The sequence below is a fragment of the Lethenteron reissneri genome, chromosome 33 (assembly GCF_015708825.2).
Source record: "Lethenteron reissneri isolate LAM-NWPU_2019-01 chromosome 33, ASM1570882v1, whole genome shotgun sequence".
Lineage (NCBI taxonomy): Eukaryota > Metazoa > Chordata > Hyperoartia > Petromyzontiformes > Petromyzontidae > Lethenteron > Lethenteron reissneri.
This window is the reverse complement of record NC_083811.1, coordinates 886,555-907,799: the sequence shown is the minus strand read 5'-3', so window position 1 is coordinate 907,799 and position 21,245 is coordinate 886,555. Positions and strand designations below refer to the sequence as shown.

The 21,245-nt window shown below is 47.9% G+C and overlaps 1 protein-coding gene across 13 annotated transcripts in view; it reads left to right on the top strand.

Moving 5' to 3' along the window:
• The window catches only part of PPFIBP1 (PPFIA binding protein 1), a 44,984-nt gene extending 23,878 nt beyond the window's left edge, over positions 1–21,106 (top strand). For 6 of the 13 annotated variants that reach the window (XM_061564195.1, XM_061564193.1, XM_061564197.1 and 3 more), the window contains 18 exons: positions 1,214–1,302; positions 1,552–1,664; positions 2,333–2,398; positions 2,819–2,879; positions 4,238–4,276; positions 5,035–5,064; positions 6,245–6,452; positions 7,319–7,436; positions 7,968–8,096; positions 9,249–9,399; positions 9,879–9,990; positions 11,422–11,510; positions 12,701–12,823; positions 13,546–13,671; positions 14,947–15,135; positions 15,591–15,803; positions 16,268–16,336; positions 17,249–21,106. In XM_061564195.1, the coding sequence (XP_061420179.1) occupies positions 1,214–1,302; positions 1,552–1,664; positions 2,333–2,398; positions 2,819–2,879; positions 4,238–4,276; positions 5,035–5,064; positions 6,245–6,452; positions 7,319–7,436; positions 7,968–8,096; positions 9,249–9,399; positions 9,879–9,990; positions 11,422–11,510; positions 12,701–12,823; positions 13,546–13,671; positions 14,947–15,135; positions 15,591–15,803; positions 16,268–16,336; positions 17,249–17,326 (2,003 nt within the window). In that variant the 3' untranslated portion in view covers positions 17,327–21,106. The remainder of the gene's footprint in view (positions 1–1,213; positions 1,303–1,551; positions 1,665–2,332; positions 2,399–2,818; positions 2,880–4,237; positions 4,277–5,034; positions 5,065–6,244; positions 6,453–7,318; positions 7,437–7,967; positions 8,097–9,248; positions 9,400–9,878; positions 9,991–11,421; positions 11,511–12,700; positions 12,824–13,545; positions 13,672–14,946; positions 15,136–15,590; positions 15,804–16,267; positions 16,337–17,248) is intronic. The other 7 variants (XM_061564194.1, XM_061564203.1, XM_061564204.1 and 4 more) reach the window with 4 other exon arrangements.
• The last annotated feature ends 139 nt before the right edge of the window (positions 21,107–21,245 follow it).

Genomic DNA, 21,245 nt, shown 5'->3' with positions numbered 1-21,245 from the left:
TGATATCGTTATTTGTGGAAAAGTATTTTAAAACTTTGCCCTCATTACTTTTTGGTTAATTACCTTCCGAAGGCAATTATTGTATTTTATACAATGTAAGTCACTTGCCTTAAACTTATTATCTTCATGAGCTGCATTGGTCTGATTTAATTAAGGTGCATTGCTCAGTCTTAATTAGTTTCTCATAATTACCAGAGTGAGCGGTGTTATACATTGGTTTGTCTATCCTTTTCTGCTTTTATTATTCTTAAATTATGTTATGCTTGTCCTGTCTTTGTACGTAAATCAATTCTATAAAACTGAACACTTTGCTAAAACTCTCCGAATTTCTTGGATGCAGTGACTTTCCATCTAGTGAAATCACCGTTAATATTAAAATGTAAATCTCCAGCATGTCTCTGAGCCACTCGCTTGTCTTGATGGCATTGCACTGAAATACATTTTCATTTAAAAATTATATAAATGAATAAGCAAAATAAGTGAGAGTCGATACATCCTTTGGATGTAAAATACATGTGGTCTGATTCTTATTGCGTGAAATATGAAGTCATCATCACCAGCTACGATCAGTCCACTGCTGGATGAAGGCCTCCCCGTCACCATCCCTCATGGTCCAGTGCTGTCACCATCCGTCTCCCACATGGGAACCAATCTCACTGCTCTATCTTCGTGGTGCTCCTCTTCTTTGACGCGTTTCCTCCTCTCTCTGCCATTCTGTCACCAGTCTCGTCCGTCGGCCATCATCCTGGCCAGTGACTCGTCCTCCCTGAGCTCACCTACTTTTCCCGATTATCATTATGATGCCTCTGATTCGTGCTCCTTCCTTGATTTGTGTTCCTTTTTGTGTCTCTCAATGTGTAATACCAAGTGTGCACCTCGCTCTGATTCTTTGTACACGTGTATGTATGTGTGTTGAACTTCTTTCGCACCATACGTAGCCAATCGTGCTAATCGGAGGTGCGGGGGAAGGACAACAAACTAAACACAAAAAGCAGTTTTAAAGTAATTGGTTTGCAATCTAGATGTGTTAAAGTGCATAGCTCCAGTGGCTTCCTAATATCAGGAGGAAGAGTGTTCCAGACAGCAGCAGAAACGCATCCTAAAGCGCACGATGTTGTGGCTGTCTTTTCATTCGGACAAGATGGTGCATAAGAAAGCAAATCCCTGACGTTCTTATCGTATGGAAATGCCGTCTTTTGTGTGTCTTGGGCAGGGTCTTCTGAGCGACTACCGGGCAGTTCGAGCGACGATAACCTGAGCGCAGAGATGATGAACATGGACGCCGAGGAATTCCTTGGCGAGGTGAGCGTGCGTCTCGTTTCCCCCGCGATGGAATCTCTCTCGCTGCGCGCGCCGCTGTAATTAATGTTATCACTTTAATTTGGGCATTGATGAAAAGGGCCGTTCGTGTACTTGGGAACTTATTAGCATTCTTATTGAAAAATAAACAATTGAGCAAAAGTGTCAGTGCCTTGACGTGCATTTGTATTTAGACGCTATATAAGTCGAAATTGTACATGTTAAGCAGGTGTGGTTTTTTTTGTTGTGCAGGAGAGTTTTGGTGTTCAGAAAGATGCCGCCCCGTCTGCTGACACAGAGCCAGAGCAACCACTGCAGATCAAAGCCGATGATGTAGAGACAGTGGATTATCCCACTGAAAACGGGTGAGATTAACAAAATCTAATCAGCATTGGCCATGGTTATTCCACTGCTGAATGAAGGCCTCACCAATCCGCCGCCATTTCACATGATCCCTCGATAGAGCAATCCAGCCAGCACCTGCTTCATGAGCTGCTTTCATCACTCCATCTCCTTGGCAGACGTAGTCTAGGACACGGTTCCATTTCTTGGCTCCCACTCCTTCATGGTGCTTGACCGTATATGTCTGTCGTCATGCCTTGTAGCCGTGACACGTCCTGCCCCAGCCCACATACATTTCCTAACAAATGGAACGATGTCACTTACCTGACGTTTGCTCTCTAACCCACGTGTTCCTCTTCCTGGCTGTCGTTGCATTTCCAAGCATGTGTCTCACCGCGGTGTTTTGTGCCCTTTTTAAGTGAAAAGAGAAAATCGACAAAATGTAACGGCGGGCTTTAACATCTCAAAGATTGATCACATTCTGGCGAACAAGCAACACGGGACCCGGTGTCCAAGTGTTTAAACCCCCGTGCTGTGATGGCATGGGTTAACACTCCCCGTGCCGGACAGTGGCAATGCACCCCTGTTGGCTGGTATGGGTTCACTTTGGGGTTATGATGAACGGTCATGGGTGGGTCTGCGCGAGTGGCTTTCTTTAGTTTTTTAACGCCGCTATTTCTTTTACGATCAGAGACACACAGAAGGGAGAAGACAGTGATGAGGCTGTGCAGGAGATGGCACCGCAGCCAGCGTCCAGGTGATTTGCAGTGGCCGCATTAAACCTAAAGCCTTTTAAAGCCACATGAAGTTAAAACCCAGATATTTTATGTTCACACCCTTAATTAAACATGTTTCATTTTCCAAACTGCTATTTTATACCCCGTTCTTTCTAATAATTTTACATAATGCACCTTTGACCATTACAAGCCTTTGAATATCCGACATCAGAGTTTCCTGCTATTATTGATTAATACTTTTTGGGTTCTGCTGACCTTCAAGTCAAGATTATCCTTTTGATCGGCGTCGCATTTGAAGCCTGCGTTCGCATTCCAGATCTGTCCGCGACCCTGCCTCGCTCTCTTTACTGCGTGTGTACAAAGCAAGGCAACATAAGCATACAAAAGCAACTTCCTTTCAATTCGCGTGTGGCCGTGTTCTCCATGACCCCGGGTGACAGGTCACGTGACTGGCAGTCCGCCAGCAGCCCTGAGCACGCCCAGCAAGACGTCGCAGAGAAGGTACGCGTGCATTTCCTGCGGGATTTTTTTTGCTGTATCCTTGCCATGTTGGCGAGTTTATCAGCGACGTGCGGGATAAGTTCATGTCGTGATTGGTGGCTCAGCCTGTGCACGGTTTTCGTGGTGAACATCTGAAATACTGCAAGTGGCGAATGAGCGAAGCGGGCAGTGGCGTCACTATTTCTGAGCACAGGCACAAATGCCCAAAGTGCCAACTGGCTATCGATAAGTGGCACTCTTGGAGGTGTAAAAGTTATTCGCCGTTTGAGCTTGGTGACATACTGTGAGCTATTCTCTTCTACTGGAGGAGGATAGCCACATCTGCCGTTCGACTTTCTGATTTGGAGAGATTATAAACAAAATGAAATCGGAATGCAGCAGAGGGTGAGCGAAATCAATTCACGGCGTACCCACCACAAATGGGACATTTCCAGTGAGTGCTGTGGGTTTAAATGCAGTAGGTGGCTAGTGTAAACAGCAATCTGGCATGGGGGAGATTTTCCCTGTCCCTCTCTCCCATGGGGACACAGTGGGCTGCTGTTATAGCTGCGTGTGTTTTGGCCCGTGGCCTGTATGTGTGTGTGTTAGTATGTACACTTGTGTGCGGTGAGCTACACTATTTGGCAGCTAAAGTCCGATTGCGTCAAGTGCAGGAAGCACGTGCTCCAGCCTTTGGTTCCTGAAGTTTAGTCAGCTGGGGGCAAAAAGGGTCAGCGTGGGGGGCCGTGCAGCCCAGACCCAGCCAATCGGCTGCTGTAGTGGAACGCTGTCGCTCCTCAATGTAGAAGCATGTTTTTTTTAATTGCATAGATAAGGTCACGTGATCACGGTTGGGTTGATGTTCATGGCTAAAAGCAACTTCAATCACGCAACGTCATTCACTGTGATGTGGTAAGAATCGTAACGTATACCGCTGCATACGTCACTGCGCCGGCACGCCGTTAATTTGCAGCCGCGTAGCGGTGAATCGGTCGTGACTGATGTTGATGGTGAATGTAGACAAGTAATGAACTCAAACGAGTAAAAATACGTTATCATTTTGATTTGCAAGCCAACCACAAGTTTAAAATATTAATCTGCACTGGAGGATTTGTGCAAAATTACCATGGCTGCAATCGGAGTAAGCGAAGTTCAGTTCGGTAAAGAACTGCGAGGGGGGAAGGGCGTCTCGCAAAGTTGACTGTCGGTCGCTGTGTTTGGCCGTGCGTGCCAGGGGCCAGGAGAGGCCTTGAAAAGTTTCCAAACAAGGATCGTACTGTGCCGCGCGTCTTAATGTTTCGCACGTGTGTTAGTGTGGTTTCAGTTTTTTTCCGTCTCACTTGCCGGAATGCCTCTCGGCTGTCGTCCCCCTCCCACAGAGTGTGGTGTGGGAGCGGAAGGGACGCGAGCCTGCCGAGGTAGTGCGAGCGTAGCCCTCCCTCCCTCCTCCAGCTCTGTTCGCCTGCCCCGCATTACCCGAAGAGCCCCCCCGCCGAGCACTGAACTCTCCTGCTCTTGTCCCCTTCCTGGAACGTGCCGAGTGCTGCTTGCGTGGAGTAAAATAAAAAAGTGAAAGATATTCCCTGCTGCTCAATTGGACATTGTGGCATTGCCACTCATCTCCTTGTTTACAACCCCCGGCAGAGCAGGTGGTGGAAATTCCACAGTCCTATGGCATGGGCGATCACGGAAATCCCAGTCCTATGGCAAAGGCGACTATATCCATAGGACAACCACTGTTGACTAACCCACAAAGTGGTACTCGATTTATCGACACTTTCAGAATGATAGGTTGAGTCAACCCCCCCTCGCTTACCAGGATTTATGCCTGCAACCTTGCGATTGCGAGCCGCTCGCTCTCCCGCTGAGCCACCTTACCGCCAGTCGTGATATTAACGCGCACTAATCGTTGTGTACGCAGATAGGGCATCTTTTGCATGTGTATGCCTTCTCTTCTCCACGTCTTTCTACCACAGCTGCCCCTTCATTTGTGTTCCTTAACTTACGGCGCTAACCAAAGCCGCGTATGTTTTGTGTTGTCACGTAATTCACCGTTATTTAACGTTTCACGCACTTTTCCGCTGTGCCGTTGGCTCACACGCCTCTGCTACACGATCCCTGAATTCACCGTTGCCTTTGTGTGTGGGCGGTCTGTGTGTGATTTCTTCACCTGTAGCTGGCCCAGCGCCTTGAAGTGATAATACAGGTTAGAGGCACACACAAGTCTGCTGTTTGACTGGTCAATTCACTTCGTAGATGTCTTATGTCTGCCCAGTGATGCGCTTCTAACAGGTTCTGCCTTGTGCTTCTCAGATTTAAAACAAACAATGTTCACCAAAATTAGTGATGAGATTTAATTGGCCAGATTTTTTGTGAGCATTGTTTAATTTTACCTTAACAGCCGACTTGGCGCTTCTCTTGATTTAATGAGGAAACGCGGCTTCAAATGGTTGTGTTTTGCTTGGTGGATTGTTTTTAACCCTTTGTGAGCCTCAAATTCGGTGCTTCTTCATGCTGCTGCCCACCATTGGGGGAGCGCCGGGCCCGTGTTTGCGAGGCCACTGCTGTTTGTGTCGGTGTGCCAGAATCGCTGAAAACAAACCGTGTGGAAAGTTTCAAGGCAAACTCGCTTACCGTGCGTTTGTGGCTGAGCTTCGTTTCTAAAGTGGGGCTTTTTTCACTCGTAGAAAAGCACCGATTGTGCCGTTAAATTAACAGCGTGTGAGCGCATGCGTTAATAACAGTCACGAGTTCATGTCCTTGCCGGTTCTTGCCAACAATGTTGAAATGATTGGCGCAGAGGGATAAAATTTTGTTCAAAGCCTGCGCACACGAAGAGACATCGCTCTCTCACATTTCCCGGATACCGAAGGCTTCTACGTGGGTTTATTTTGCCACACAAACCAGCACGCTCTCACTGCAGCATGATGCTCCCGCGTGGTGTTCGGCACGATCTCCGAATGTTTGCTCCACTTGCTGGGAGCTTCTTCAGGAACTGTTGTTTAGTGGTGGTTGTTCAGGAATCGTTTGTGAAGAGGATCGCACATCGAGCCCAACAACACGCAGTGCAACTGAAAAACACATCGGAGAGCCACATAAAATAAACTATAAACTATTTTTATTTTACCAGGTAAGGCCCACTGAGCGAAATAGCTCTTATTTAGAAGCTCAACGAAGTAGCTTATCATGTGGAAATTGATAGCAGCCAAATGCTCTAAACGGCAGCACAACCACGAAAAGCTACGCTATAACTCGCCGCTGTGCTTCCTCTCGTGTCCGCTGCCTGCCACTGGCACTCCCCTTTCGCTTCCAGCGCCGAGCGCTCACACACCTTCTTCGGCAGAAATCATTGACGTTCGGTGCGATTCCCACTCGCTCACCCACAGAACAAAGCGTTGCAGGAGGAGGAAGGAGGGTCCCGCCTGCAGACCCTGCCCCCCAGCTCCCCCAGCTCCCCCAGCTCCCCCGCGCTGGAGCGGCACCTTGCCGACGAGGGGGCTAGCGGGGGGGCGGCTCGCAAACCCAGGGCCTCATTTGGGCGTGGGTTCTTCAAGGTGAAGGGAGGCAAGCGCACGGCCAGCGCGCCCAACCTGGGTACGTCGCTCGTGCACGCCACCTGCGCGGGTCACCTGATGGAACGTGGAGCAAGAGAGCGTCTCTGTGTTTGTGCATGGCCCCCTCGCAAAGATTTACTGTGAAGCCTGGCTGGAGTAACTCGATTGTCTCTCATCGCTTACACACAGGGTGTTTGTTGGTTTATTGTTGTCGTACATGGCCAGTGCCAAAACTGTCCCCCTGGTGACCACGAAGAGGGCCCGTCTGCACAAAGCCTACGAGGCACCGAGGCACAAGACGGCAGTAGGCAATGATGGCCACACTGTACCGATGTTTCCGAACAAGGATGAAACCGGTCTACGGTTGTCTCATTTGTCCTGCCGTCGTCTAAAATAACGTGGCCATAATTCTTACTCTTGGATTGGTGATCCAAACAAGGCTCTGTGCGTTCGACGAGCAGTGGGGTCATGTCGCGTAACAAGCAAAGGCATTATGGGAACATGAGCATATAATTACATTGCTCATTTTGCTGTCTAGCGATCGCCTTTTGCGTGAATCTGTCTTATGGATTTCTCATCATTTTCAGAAGGTATTCAAATTGGTTTAAGGCAATTGGTTTTGCTCCAACTCATGCCAAATTTTCAATTCGCTAAATCCTACTTATCCATAATTTACAACCTGACAGATCTAAGCTTGAAACGATGAACCGTGTTATTAGTTCTGGCCCCATCCGTAGTAGTAGCTTAATCATCGAACTGTCTTCACATCTAGAAACAGCCGAGTGGGATTTGACGTGCTTTAAAATAAGGGCTTTAAAAGCTATTACGGAAGCCGCTGAGCTACCCTTGCCTGATGCTGCCTGCTAATGAATGAGCGGACGGACGCTGTATGCGTGTGCGGAACAGAAGTGGACAAGGACTCAAGTGGCCGGCTCAGTCCCTCGGAGCTCGCCTCGCCTCCCAGCGCTCCGCTCTCGCCCGAGACTCGGAAGAAGTCGCGTGGAATCAAAAAAATCTTCGGAATGTGAGTGGGGAGTTGTTTTTGCTCACGAGGTCAATACTTTGCGGTCGTTACAAGATATCAGCCGATTATTTTTTCCGATCTTTTGTGCAGTAACAGAACAGAATCTTCCATCCGTTAAAATGCCCACTCAGTCACTTCCTCGTTGTGCGTGCCCGAGCCACTACAGTGGTTAAAGAGCACGCCCGAGGGCGCGGTCAGAAGATTCGCAATGCAGTTATCGTCAACATGATCGGTAGTAGTACCGGCCATGGTCTGTCCATGCTGCACGTTCGGCACATCACAGGAGGTTGGGCGCACTACACGTGCATACGCATCAGGTGAAAACGTGCAAATCCTAAAGTGGATTCGTATTGGAAACACGTTTCACTCTAATCACTCCCTTTAATCTTCCTGCCACATGTTGCGGTTAAAACTTGATCCCTGCCTCTCTTACCACCCGCCCTGCCCCCCACCTCCTCCCTTTAAACACTCTCACCCTCCCCCTTGCTCCCCATCCATCCTTGCCATTTGCTCGCCACCTGCTCGCGAAAGGCTGAAGAGGAGCCAGTCGACGAACTTAAACCCCGAGGAGGAGCGCGAGGAGGAGTTCCGAAGAGGGGGGCTGAGAGCCACGGCCGACCCACGGCTCGGCTGGTCACGTGACCTCCGTGGGGGCTCCAGGTGAAGCGTCTTGGCGCGGACGATTTTTCCCACAGTTTAATCCAGATTTGTGCGATCTGCTTCATGCCACGAGATAGAAGAATCCTTACGGTTCTCTCGCAGAGCAGAATATCCCATCGTTATAGTTACAGCCCACGGAAGCGGACATCACAGAGCTTCCTCTGAGATCCCTTCAAGTGACCTCTAGCCTGCACAGAGACCATAAGAGTAGTGTCCGTCACATGACTGTCAATCGAATTTTAATTCTCAGAGCTGGAATGTATCCGAATTCATTTCAGAACAACATTTTAAGTTATGGGTTTTATTTGTGCAGTCATTCGTGGCTGGGCTGTGACCATCAACTCCAGTCAACAACCGATTTTAGTTCGAGGCAGCTGCCTGGATTCAACGCTTTGACCTCTTAAGCCACCTGGCGGCCACCTCTTAAAGGGAATTATTTGTATAAGGCTATGCGGGGGCAGGGTCTGCAGCTTTGTAAGCAATTAAAATGAAGCCGACAACAAGTCAACTATTGCACCTTTGTGCATTGTGCAGATTTCACATGGAGAGGCAATACGCCACTCCGATTAGTGCGGTTGGCTACGTACGGTGCGAAAGGAGTTCAACATGCATAGAAACAATTTAATCTTTACGGAAGCAACCCAAAAACACAAAGAACTCTTACCTTTCAGCCATGTTAGCGTCGGGGGAATGAGATACAACTGAAATGGAAGCGCTCCTTTGTTGTCTCCGCTTAGCCGTGGCCTCCATCACAAGCGACGCTCTTGTGGGATTTCTTCACGCGAGGTGCAGCCCTCAAAAAAAGTAAACGAAACTATTTTTTATTTTACCAGGTAAGGTCCACTGAGCTATATAGGTCTTCTTCAGAAGCAACCTGGCCACAAATTATAGCTCAACAAAGTGGCTTATCATGTAGAACTTTCTAGCAGCCAAATACTCTAAAAGCATGTTTCTAGGTCTGGACAAAAACACCAGAGGACCCAGACAAGAATCCATATGACCACGTGGAGAACATGCCAACTCCAGAAATATACGGGCGTCAGAGTCGAGATCGAACCTATGAACACCTGTATACCAGGCGACGACTTAGTTAACATTTCGCCACCATGGCACGCGCTCGCTCACCGGCGGCCGTTTCGTTTTCGTTGCCAGCGACCTGGATGCGCCATTTGCCAAGTGGTCGACGGACCAGGTGTGCAACTGGCTTCACGAGCAGGGCCTGGGCATGTACGTGGGCATGGCGCGCCAGTGGGTCACCTCCGGGCAGACCATGCTCCGCGCCACCGCACACGACCTGGACAAGGTGAGCGTGCCCGCCGACTCGCGCGTCAAGAGTCGCACGTGGCGCCGTAGGCGATCTGTCAGCGGCGTAACCGAATTGTAATTGTCGGGACTTTATTGTAATTGTATTATGGTCTAAAAATAGTCTGCCCGAGCTGATTTTACACTACAGGGAATGTGTTGCTCGACATTGATTTTGTGTTTGTGCAATATTTTCGATTTCTCACGTGACGCAGTTTTTGCGCTGCTTTCTATTCGCTTCATTGCTGTACTTTATTCGCTTTATCTTGCGTCACTTCGGTGACTCGGGTCACTCGTGCAAATTAAACTATCCTGTTCTCTTTGAGTTCTCATGTGGGTCGACATTTAAACTCGAACTTTGACAGAATCAAATTGGAATGACAATATGCTCAGCTGAGATGTGCCAAGGTGGTATTCGAGTGCACATAAATGGTCATCTGTGCAGCCCAGTTGTCGTCACAGCTAGTGTCCGTTCTGCAGGAGCTGGGCATCAAGCACTCGTTGCACAAGAAGAAGCTGCAGCTGGCCCTGCAGGCAATGGGCTCGGAGGAGGAGAACTCCAAGGGCGAACTCGACTACAACTGGGTCACGCGTGAGTCGCCCGCCCGTCGGCACGAGCAGGAACAGAGCCCTTTGAGGGGGGCAGCCAGCGCTTGAGGGACGTGGCGGAGACTGGGCAACGTTTGCGTTGTTTTTGCTGCGGCCTGCTGCTCGAAAAGTCCGTTCTCCTATAACGCGGTAGTCGTTGCGTTCCTGAAGAGGACCGCAATATAGAAAAATCGCATCATAAATAATATGTAATATAAGGTAAAGCACAGTCCGTGATAACACATGAGAGGCATATTAAGGGGGTGAACAAAGAGTCGTGGGTAGCATGTAGAAGCATCCAGCAGCATCCCGCTTTGTGTGATGCTACGCCGAGGCAGCCGTACGACCGCTTATTCCTACTCGCGCGACGTAGTTGCGTTCACTCAGTCACATTATATCCAATTCGCATTCGAGTTATTAGAAAAATGTGTTCCCTAATACATTCATCGCGGTATATCCAACATGAAAACACAAAGCCTTCTAGGAGAACAGACTATTCCACTACGCACCACGTGTTCTCGCAATTTACATGCAGACCCCATCACGCCGATGACAAAGTGGCTTTGTCGCTTGGTAATTTACTATTAACTGCACAGTAATTTATACCTATTCCAGAGGGGACAGTGCCTGGGTTAAGCTATTTTGAAGAAGGGCACTTGCCTGGGATAAACTATGGATTCTTCCAACTACTCAAACAGGAACATTTTACACGCCCCGGTGTGGCTCCTGCTTTCCATCATCTGGGGGACATTGCTGCCATCTGGAATATTTCTCAGCTGTCCAGGAGAGGGCACCTTGGCAATGATTGGACCGCACCGCAAGAAGCGCACCCTCGTTGCGACAGCCTCGTGTCAGGTTGATTCATGGCGACGCTTGCGCTCCCCACTGGGTGGCAGCAGTGCAGAGGTTTTTTTTTCCGTGGTAGCGATGGAGCGGCTGCTGTTTATGTTGTGCAGCAGTGGGCATAGCGAGAGTTCGATTCCCAGCCACGACCAACATCTGTGACCATTATCTGTACCGGTGTTGCGATTCGCCTGGGTCGACTCGGCCTTAAGTAAGTACCTGGTGCGTTGTGTGAACATAATAACTGGGGAGACAAAGGTGGCTGGGCATGGTATTGGCCACGCCCCCTTCGTGAGCCTTGATGGCTTTAATCGGTATGACTGCACAGGTTTTCACGGTTGCCCTGTACAGCTCTCCGATGGATTTTCGGATCATGCCGCTTGCTGTTCGGCGCGGTAGCTGTCGTTTCGCTGCACGTGCTGGGAGCTGCTTCAGTTAAATTCCTGCAGAATGTCCCAACACATGAAGTGAAACATTGGGCATTGTGCTGAACAATAATACGCAGTCCGTTGCTCGCGAACAGCACGAGCCCCGACTCTGTGAATAGCTCGGCGAGGGGGGATCTTTGTTTGATGTCTCCGTGCCCCTGCAGGGTGGCTGGATGACATCGGCTTGCCACAGTACAAGGACCAGTTTAACGAGGGGCGAGTGGACGGGCGCATGCTGCACTACCTGACGGTGGTAAGGGGTCCGTGCAGACAGCGGGGACCACGCACGCCTGCGTTCGACCTTCAATGGCTGTGCACCTACAAGACTGTGTTGGCTAAAACCATTTGGGAGTAATCTAAAAAGCCGTAGATAATAAAGGCATTGTGTATTAATGTTTACTAGACTGACTGTGATTGTGTACACTTTTTTGATAAAGGAATCCGAGAAGTTTGCTCCGGCTAACCAACTCTCAAGTCGGAATTGAAACTTTTTCACGAATATTTCTCGTCGTTGCTGGGATCTCCTTTTCTTTTCTTTACTCTAAATCTTTTATTTTTGTTCTTAACCTACGACGAAAGGTGACGTTTAGCCGTTCCATATTATGGATAGCTTAAATGCCACTGTGTGCTTGATTATACATCAGCAACTTCTTCGTTTGACAGACAGTCTCAGCCCCCTTGAACTTGGAGAGGTTTATACAAACAGGTAATTTCTAGAAAGGTCGTGGACGATGGCCAGCCTGGAGGTCATCGATTATGTACCAGATCTCTGTTGCTGTTCACTTTTCTTATTCTCTACATTCTTTCTCTCCGAATCTCGCTTGCCTGGCCACAGAGACTCTGAAGGTAATAGTCGCTTGCTTCTCCCACTTCCTGTATTTAATCGCCACGTGCAGCTCTTTGTCTGTGGTTGTTGTATCAATGAAAGTTTTGGATGTTTGAAGAAATAAATATCGACAGACCATACTTGGCAACGTTTCACCGAAGATAAGCAGGTTTTAAGCCTGAATATTACTTGTGTGGGCGACCATCAAGTATCCCAGGCTGTCTCGGCAGCTGCGGGGCTACAAGGTGGGCAGTAGAGGGCAGCGCAGCAACATTACTTGGCGTGTAATATGCTCCTTCGTGCTGCGCTCCCCGTGTTACACCAGCTGGCAGTGACCAGCGTGGTAACATGCGGTCAAATTACCCCCACGGTCCGCACAGAATGCGGAGACCGTCATCCAGCAGAGTGGACTGGCAAAAGGGCTGTACATGTACTTGCCAACATAAACTATGGAATGAAAGCTGAGTAAAAAATCTGAGATTGTGGGGTTTTTACGCAAAATATTAAACGGAGGCACGATTCGTGCGTTACATTTTTTTTTTTCGCTTGCTGATTTTCTCCCTCTGCAACCCATCCCTCCCACCTCTCCACCACTGCCCGCACACGCGTCCACCCAGGACGACCTCCTGTCACTGAAGGTGACGAGCCTGCTCCACCACCTGAGCTACAAGCGCGCCATCCAGGTGCTGCGCATGAACAAGTTCCACCCCAACTGCCTGCGCCGACGGCCCTCCGACGAGGTCAGAGGTTAAACCCCCAAGGGGCCCTTTTGTTATTTCATCTGGAGTAATATTTAGCAGGTTGTGCGTTGGTACAGTGGTAGCCGCACCACGCGATGAACTTTGTGACCGAGTTCGATTTCCGGCCACGGCTAACGTCGTTGGCCGTGAACAGTGCGGTGAATAACGATCAAACATCCGTCCTGCCCGCCATGGCATAGAGGAGAAGCCTTCATCCAGCGGTGAATTGATAGAGGCTGTAAGGAGTGTGTGTGTGTATCTAAATACCGCAGTGATAGCCAATGGAGGGAACGCGTCTGAGAGAACGTCCACCACAGAGACGGAGCAATTAGATCGGTGCGTGCGCAGATGCTACGTGGACTGAGAGATAGTGACGGAGTGAGGAGGATATCATCTAGCAGTGGATTGACAATGGCTGATGGTAAACAACCACGGAAAGCTCTGCAGCTGGCAGGGTTCAAAGCAGATGGCCTCCATTGTATCATTGTGGTTCTTGTGTTTTAATGTTCCTGCATTATAATGAGAGTATTCTCTTTGTGATTAGTAACTCGGGTGAGGGTTGTTTTCATCAATATCATTGGGTTATTGTTCAATTCTGGCATTAATTTGTTTACTAAAACAGCAATTGTGAATTATACATAATTATTATTGTTGTTGTTGTTAAGTCTCACGTGGACCTCCATGTTTGTCGTTTACTCGCGTGGGTGTGTGCGTGCGAGCAGGGGAACGTGACGCCTGCCGAGGTGACGCAGTGGACGAACCACCGTGTGATGGAGTGGCTCCGCTCGGCCGACCTGGCAGAGTACGCGCCAAACCTGCGTGGCAGCGGCGTGCACGGCGGGCTGCTGGTAAGCCGAGCAGCACCAGTGCGGTGCTAGCTCTGCACCAGCGCTGCGCCGGCGCGGCATTCGTGCGGCGCCGGCGTGGCACCATCGCTGCGCTGGCGCTGCTCCAGCGCTGCTCCAGCGCGCCCGTTGCGTGTTCCACCCATACAGCCATGTCCGTTTACGCGTCAGCACAATGATCACCCCCTACATCTGTTAACGGTTTCTATAACTTCATTTGCAATTCTACTCGACGAGTCGAAAGCGTCATTTGCGCGAGATGACCAACTCTACAGGGAAATTATTACTTCACATTGATTTGTGTTTTGTGACAATATTTTTGACTTCTCACATTACACGGTTGTTGTTTTTCTCTCTCTGATTTCTATTTCCTTCATCGCTGTACATTTTTTCACTGTTTTGCATTTGTCATTTTACAAAACCAATGTCGCTCTTTACAATACTTCAATCCTGGTTTCTTAAGTTTTCATCTGGTTCATAATAATACAATTATAACAAGAGTGATATTTCAGGGACATCAATGTCCATGACTGAGGCACTGAAAAGAAATTATTTAACAGGTACTATTGACCACAATAAACTTGAAACGTTTGAGCGGTTAGCACGTGCGTGTATACAAATATGCGATATGTACGTGCTTATATATGAATAAGCGGAAGACCTAAAGCCAGCTGGTGGTGATGATGATGAGACTGTAACAGCGAAATTTTGCAGTTAGGTGTTGACTGTTGACTGCTTGCTGGGTATAGCAGATGGTAGGAAGCTATGGCCTAAACATCATCGACCGCGATGACTTCTTCATGTAGATAAATACAGACACAGAGTGAATAAGAGTTGGAGAATGCACTTTACACCTTGGTGCTTGATAAAAATAAAATATTAACCATGTTTCCTCATGACCACTTTTTCAATTAGCATATTAATAGTTGCTATAGATGAAGAACAGTACGATGAGCATCCGAGTGGGAGTGGCGGCATAGTGGTTAGTATGCCGCGATATGAACACAGCTACTCCCGCACCTTCGATTAGCACAGTGGGCTACGTACGGTGCGAAAGAAGTTCAACATACACATATACTTCCGCGTACATTTAGAAATTCAGAACTCCACAACCACCCGGCGCATGCGAGCCTAGAGAATGGACCGTAATGTCACGCGTCTCGTGGCTCTCGGTCTGTTGAGGATTTGTGCGCGTGGCTGATCGTGTCGGGAGGTTTTTGACTACCGCCGGTCGACAAGGATATTCGGGGGATCTTCGCATGCCACGTGCCTCAATAGGTACTGGAGCCACGTTTCACGGTGGAGACTCTGGCCCTGCTGCTCAACATCCCGCCCAACAAGACGCTGCTACGACGCCACTTGGCCACGCACTTCGACCTCCTGGTCGGACCCGACTCTCGCCGCCATAAGCAGGAGGCGCTTGAGGTGCCCAACCACATACCGCTCACCACCACGGCCAAGGTGAAGGTGAGCCGTCGTTATTGTCCATGCCATCGTAATGCATCAGCTCCTACGGTGGTGGTCTTTGATGACTTGTGGTGTAAGACTGGTGACGTAATATAATACAGCGAAAGACATGGGCAAGAAGGAAGAAAGAAGAAAGGAAGGGTGTGTGAAAGGACAGAGATTAAAATGCTGAGATAATCATATGTTTTGTATTTATATGGCACTTATATGTATCAGCGACTCAAAGCGCTGCGGAGATTCTGGTGCGGGGCAGAAGGGGTAGGGGACCTTATGGTGAGATGGGAGGATGTGGTGAAGATATAAGGACAGTGGATGAGACGGGAGAAGAGACGGAACAGAAGCAGATGGAGAAAATCTTTGTATAGAAGAAGAACATCTCTAGTTTAGGCAACTGGGCGATCGCCAACGCACGTGTTTACTACACCTTGTACGTCTCGCCCTGTTATCCATGCCAGCCCAAGAAGCTTCCTCTGGGGATCTCGGGATTCGGCTCTCTGAGGCGACGGAAGCAAGAGGACGCAGAGGACTACGTGTGCCCCATGGAGCTCTGCCGGCCCGGTGGCCTGGCCTCCCAGCCAGGCTTCTCCGCCGCCTCCAGTTACCGGATGCAGGCCGGCGGCGGGCGGTCCGGCTTCCAGGACGACGATGACCTCGACCGGCTGGAGCAGGTCGGCACGATAGCTTGAGACGACGACCCCTTGTCCCCTGTGTTTTACTCCGTTGAACGTCGTCGCTGCCAGCCTTTCCCGAACGGCAGTTCTCATGACTTCCCCCACTGTGCCTTTCCAGGATTATGGAAATCTGCGTCACGAGGGCCGGAGTTTGAGAAGTGTTGTCCTGTATATTTAATATGTATAGTTAAAGTGCAAAGAACATAAGAATAGATCATCCCCATTACATTTTCATCTCATAAGTTTGTTTAAGCAACCTATAAATGGGTTTCATGAACTGTACAAATGTTTCTGTTCTTTAATAATCACAATTTGGTTTTGACAAAGCCTCTACCGCAGCACCCTCACTTTGCAGTTTGCTGTCTTTGGCGTGGGATGTTGCGGTGTCCTGGGATGGTGCCGATTTTTTCATCCCTGCATGTGCGCACGGCTGTGTGTGTGGTGGCTGTGGTGCTCCCTAGCAGATGGAGGACTCTGAGGGCACCGTGCGCCAGATCGGAGCCTTCTCAGAGGGCATCAACAATCTGACGGTGGGCTTTTACATTGCACAAGTACAGTTCAATCTTGATCACCCACGGTCGGATTATCCGGGTTGCGGATTTACCTAGCATGCCAATAAATGTATATTTGTTTAAACCGAGTAGATTTTCTCGGTTGTATTGCTGTGTCTCTGGGTCGTGCCGCGCGTTGCTTGGCACTATGTCCAACGTTTCGCTCCATATGCTGGGAGCTTCTGAAGGATGATTTTTTTTCCCTCAAGAAGCGTTTCTTTCAAAGAAGCTCACAGCCCGTGTTGCGAAACGTTGAACATCGTATCAGATGCACACGCGGCACAACCAGAAAACACATTGGAGAGTCATAGTATCTCCACGTGTGCCACGGTACTCACACGACTACTGGCACGTCGCCAAGTAAACGGATTACTTTAAGATAACAATATAGAACACGCCATATGTATGTCTTCACACCCATTCGATGTCACAAATTAACTCAACGAATTTGTCAAGAATATTCTGTGTAGGCAGGCAATCGATATATTTTTAAGCCTGATTTACATGTGTTTTGCAATATCTGTGATTTTGCTTCATCCGGGTCACCCCTTTTCCCCACCATTGCCCCAGATAATAATCCAGAGTTGACTGTAGATATCGTTTTAACGTTGGAAGTGATCAAAACAAACATTTAGACACAGCATACAACTAATTTGTAAAGCAATGTATTTGGAGCCTTGAACATCATTATTACGTTTAATTTCCTTGGAAAACTGAATCTAATACCGTTACACATGAGTGCGGTGATGCAATTATACGATGAAAAGAGGGCTATTTCACAGATCCGCAGGTATACGTAAACATTACGTGCGACGAGAGAGTGCAACGTGCATGGCATGGCCTTGCCCTTTGCGAGCATTGTGACTGGACTGTGTTCTATTTCCGCTACAGAGCATGCTGTCGGACGATGACATGTTCATGGAGTACGCGTCAACGTCACCCAACGCTCCACACCTGGACAACGAATAATAGCGACACGTTCGTTTTGGAGAGTGATGGGTGTTGGGGAGAGGGGCAATGTTTGATTAATTCATTCAATCAGTGGCTGGGTTTTCTTTACCGGGCGCGTGGGCAATGATTTTAGGAGCCAGACGGAGTGTGATCGCGATGCGTTTCTGAAGCAGCAGTGCCCTGTGTGTGCAGAGATAGAAATAGCTCTGCTGCTGGGGGGCGGGGATCTGCTGTGCCAGCGTGGTGTGGGGGTGCTGCTGCTGCTCTGCATTGTGTCTCAGGTGCAACTCGTTACTGATGAACCACCCACCTCCTTCCCCCTCCTCCACCGTGTTGATGCAATCGTAACGTCGAATGTTAGGGCCACGATAACAACCCATGAATTACCGAAGAGAGAAAAAAACACTTGGCCCACGCTTGCAGCAGGGAGTGAGTTGATTTTTTTCTTCTTCCAGCTCTGGCATGAATTAATACTCGTTAAGTTTACACTACACAGCCAAACCTAACTGCGGTTGCCGCTTGCGAAGGGACTGTTTTTAATTGCAATTTTATCGCGTAACGGTGTCAGTGCGCCCTGACTGCTCGTCGCGCTCCGTGCACATCGTCGCCTGGCCACTCATTCTCACTGCTTTGAGACGATTGCGAGGGGTGGTCGAGGCTTGGTCACACGAGTGCTCGGACCTCACGGCAATGGAGTTGACCTCTGCGTGATGAGGGTAGCGATGGTGAGGGTGGACGCTGGGGTTCTGTCGTCATTTGGCGGGGGAGCGGGTGAGGGGGTCACCTTCGGAGCAACGTTTCCAGTTTAGGCGCTGGGTCTTAAAATGGTTAAGGAAACAATTAAATTATACTATTAAACATCCTTTCAGCGACTAACCATGTAAGCACCTCCGTATTATCAAAGTTTATATTCTGTACAATAAGCTGTCATTATTGGTAGAGTAATTTACAGTAGATTGCTAAGATATATAAAATCATGTATCCACAAAGATCATATTTTGTGAGTAACCTTGTCAGCCAGGAAAGACAGTGTTACACGTAATATTTCCTTTTTTAAATGTAACTTAAGGGGAGTTCAATGTGTTGTACGTAGCTTGACATTGATGGTACCAAACTCAACAAGTGACTGCTTCTAAGGCCATTTTTGCAGCCTTACAACTTGATTTTTTTTTTTATCACTGCAAATATGGTATTTTATTCATCTGCTTTCTGTGGCGTTCTTATATGCAATATGAAAATATATACTTGTATACAGTTTATTTAAGTGCTTAAAAAGAGATATCTGTGTAACCTTCGCAAATGTACCTAGGTGAGCTTCGTGTCTCTTACAGACCACAACGGAATGAGTTGTGAAGCTTACATAGTTTTAACAGTTTAAAACCTGACATTTCAAAAGTAAAAAATAGATGCCAACGATTATCTATATATGTACAGAAAACACGGGGTGCAATTGTGACACTCTGAACTGTGATTCTCTGTAAAAAAAAAATTCCGAGACAAGTATTTGTCATTATGGTTTAATACGTAATGATATCAGCAGGTACAGAGACCACGTGCCGAACGACGTGAGTTGGCGCAATGTCGGCAAGTGTAGTAACGCGACATTTCTCATCAAAACGTTTGCTTCTGTACGGTTTTTGTAAGACTACCTGGGAACGCAGCAGTCAAATAAGCGTCTGTGTTTCTGTGATCGCTTTTATTTTCGCCCTGATGTTTACGCGCGCGCGCGCAGCTCGGCATCATGTCCCCTGGGGGTGTTGACAAACTGAAGAGTGAAAACAATTTTCATATTTGCGAGCACTGCCATGTGTGAACATCACTGGGAAATCTGTCCACATTAGCAGCGATGCTTTGCTGTTCGTCTCAAGTGTACGGCAAAACACGCACGCTTGCCTACATCTGTAAAGACACGTTATGTTGACTGCAGTGCAGCGGTTAAACACTCCACTCGGCCCACAGTTTTTCGTTTTTCTGTTATGCTATAATTGTGTGGCTCCACGTATGTGTACTCTCTGCCATGCACGATAGAGTGCCAAGTTGCTGTTTTTGTACGCACACAACACATGGTGAAATCATGAGAATCTTCTGTAGCCCTGGCGAAAATTATAGGTTAGGAATAGCATTTTTATATATTCAATCGTGCTCTGCTTCTAAGTTTCGTATTCATGTAAGCCATATTCCCAGATATCCTGATGCAATCTTGCTACCAAATAGCATTTTTAAACAGACACAGGACGCATTGACTTGGATGCCCCTGCACTCTCATGTTTTAATGGTGTCCACCTTTTCAAGAGGACGTTTTAAAAAGGACAATTGACTCTGAATGGATTTCACAGGGACATTTGACGCTTGCACATTTGTCTGGCTAATAAATTATGCGTTTGGTTTGTCATATCCGGTAATGGAAGAGTTGACGTTGTGGTCAAAAGGTGGGAATTGCACAGTGGTCATGACCTATCCCGGCAGTGCGGCTGTAGCCAAGGCCCTTGAGTCCACTGTGCTCAGAGGTGCCGTCTGCTGATGTGTAAACCATCAAGCCAGCTGCGATGGTCACGCGTGTATGCACCTTGTAGCTAATTATGGAGAGACAAACGAAAAAAAATCTATGCAAATTTAACTTTTAAATTAAATGGCTAGGAACGGAATTGCGCAGTGACAGCAGTTGAGTAGAACAAGCGGTTTTACAGTTTTGTGCAAATGCACGCGTGGGCACTGTGCTGTGACATCCCCCTCCGAATATCAACAAATATAAACGACACGAGATTACTTAATGCAGCTAACCAGTAGTCCGTGGGCCAGAGCGGAAATTGGTACCATCTAATTGAGCAAAACTTTAGTCGTATCGATTTGTTTGGATGGCCACTAAGAGTGGATGCGTTGATAACCCCACTCATTTCAAATGGTTATCACGTAATTCGCTGAGTGGCTGCATACATTTCATGAACCGCTGAAGTGATGCCTCCTCAGGTGGAACCGACGGGTTCAATATCTGGTCTGAGCACATGGACTACAGTAGGCCGAGGAGATTGGTACATTTCTTTTTATTTTTTACATTGTATGCAGACGCACCTGTTCACATTTTTACTTTAATTTCACATCTGTAATGCATATATATCGTGGAAGCGACGCGGTGGAGAAGTGGCACACCCATTGTGTGTACTGTGCTGCGAGCCTGACGACCTAAGTTCCATTCCCAGCAATGTCTCACATCGGTGGAGATTGATATCTGAACTGATCCTGGGCTTGCTCCCTTCACCAACTGGCACTGACCAGCATGGTGAAGTATGGTCAAACAACTGACAACAGCATGGGGAGGCCATCCCGCAGTCGATTGACAATGAACTTGTAAATTACAATTTTGATTTGCATTTTAAGAACGTGCATAAAATGTCACTACATTTTATAGCCAACCTTAACACAGGAGAGAAACGTTTATCCCTGTCATTGTAATTGAAAGTGGCAGGCCCCAGTCTGAAATGACACCTGCGTAAATTCCCATTTGTCGTAATGTTCTAAAATTGGCAACTGTGGTGCCAACTATTTGTCCCCTTTTTTTAAAAGGCGTCAGCCCTCATTTGGATCTCCGCTTGTCAACTCGTTGAAAAATTTGCAAGTTGGTGCTTGCATGCGCGTCTGTGCCAGTCTTTATACACATGTATTTATTTTTATTCAAAACTGTCACGTTGCTTATTCGCGACGTGCTGTATGTCTTGTATTCTCAAGATGGAGGGTGGTTATTATTCACTCTCTCACATATACACTTTTAACCATTTCAATAAATACAATCTATATTTCTTACCCAACATGCTGAGTTTTATGTTGAGCCAGAATTGTTTTCTCTTGTTACGGAAATTGCTGCAATCTAGCTGTCGGTGTGATTATCCAAATTGTTTGTTTCATTCCACCAGCAAATTATAGTGCCGAGAACTCTGTTTGA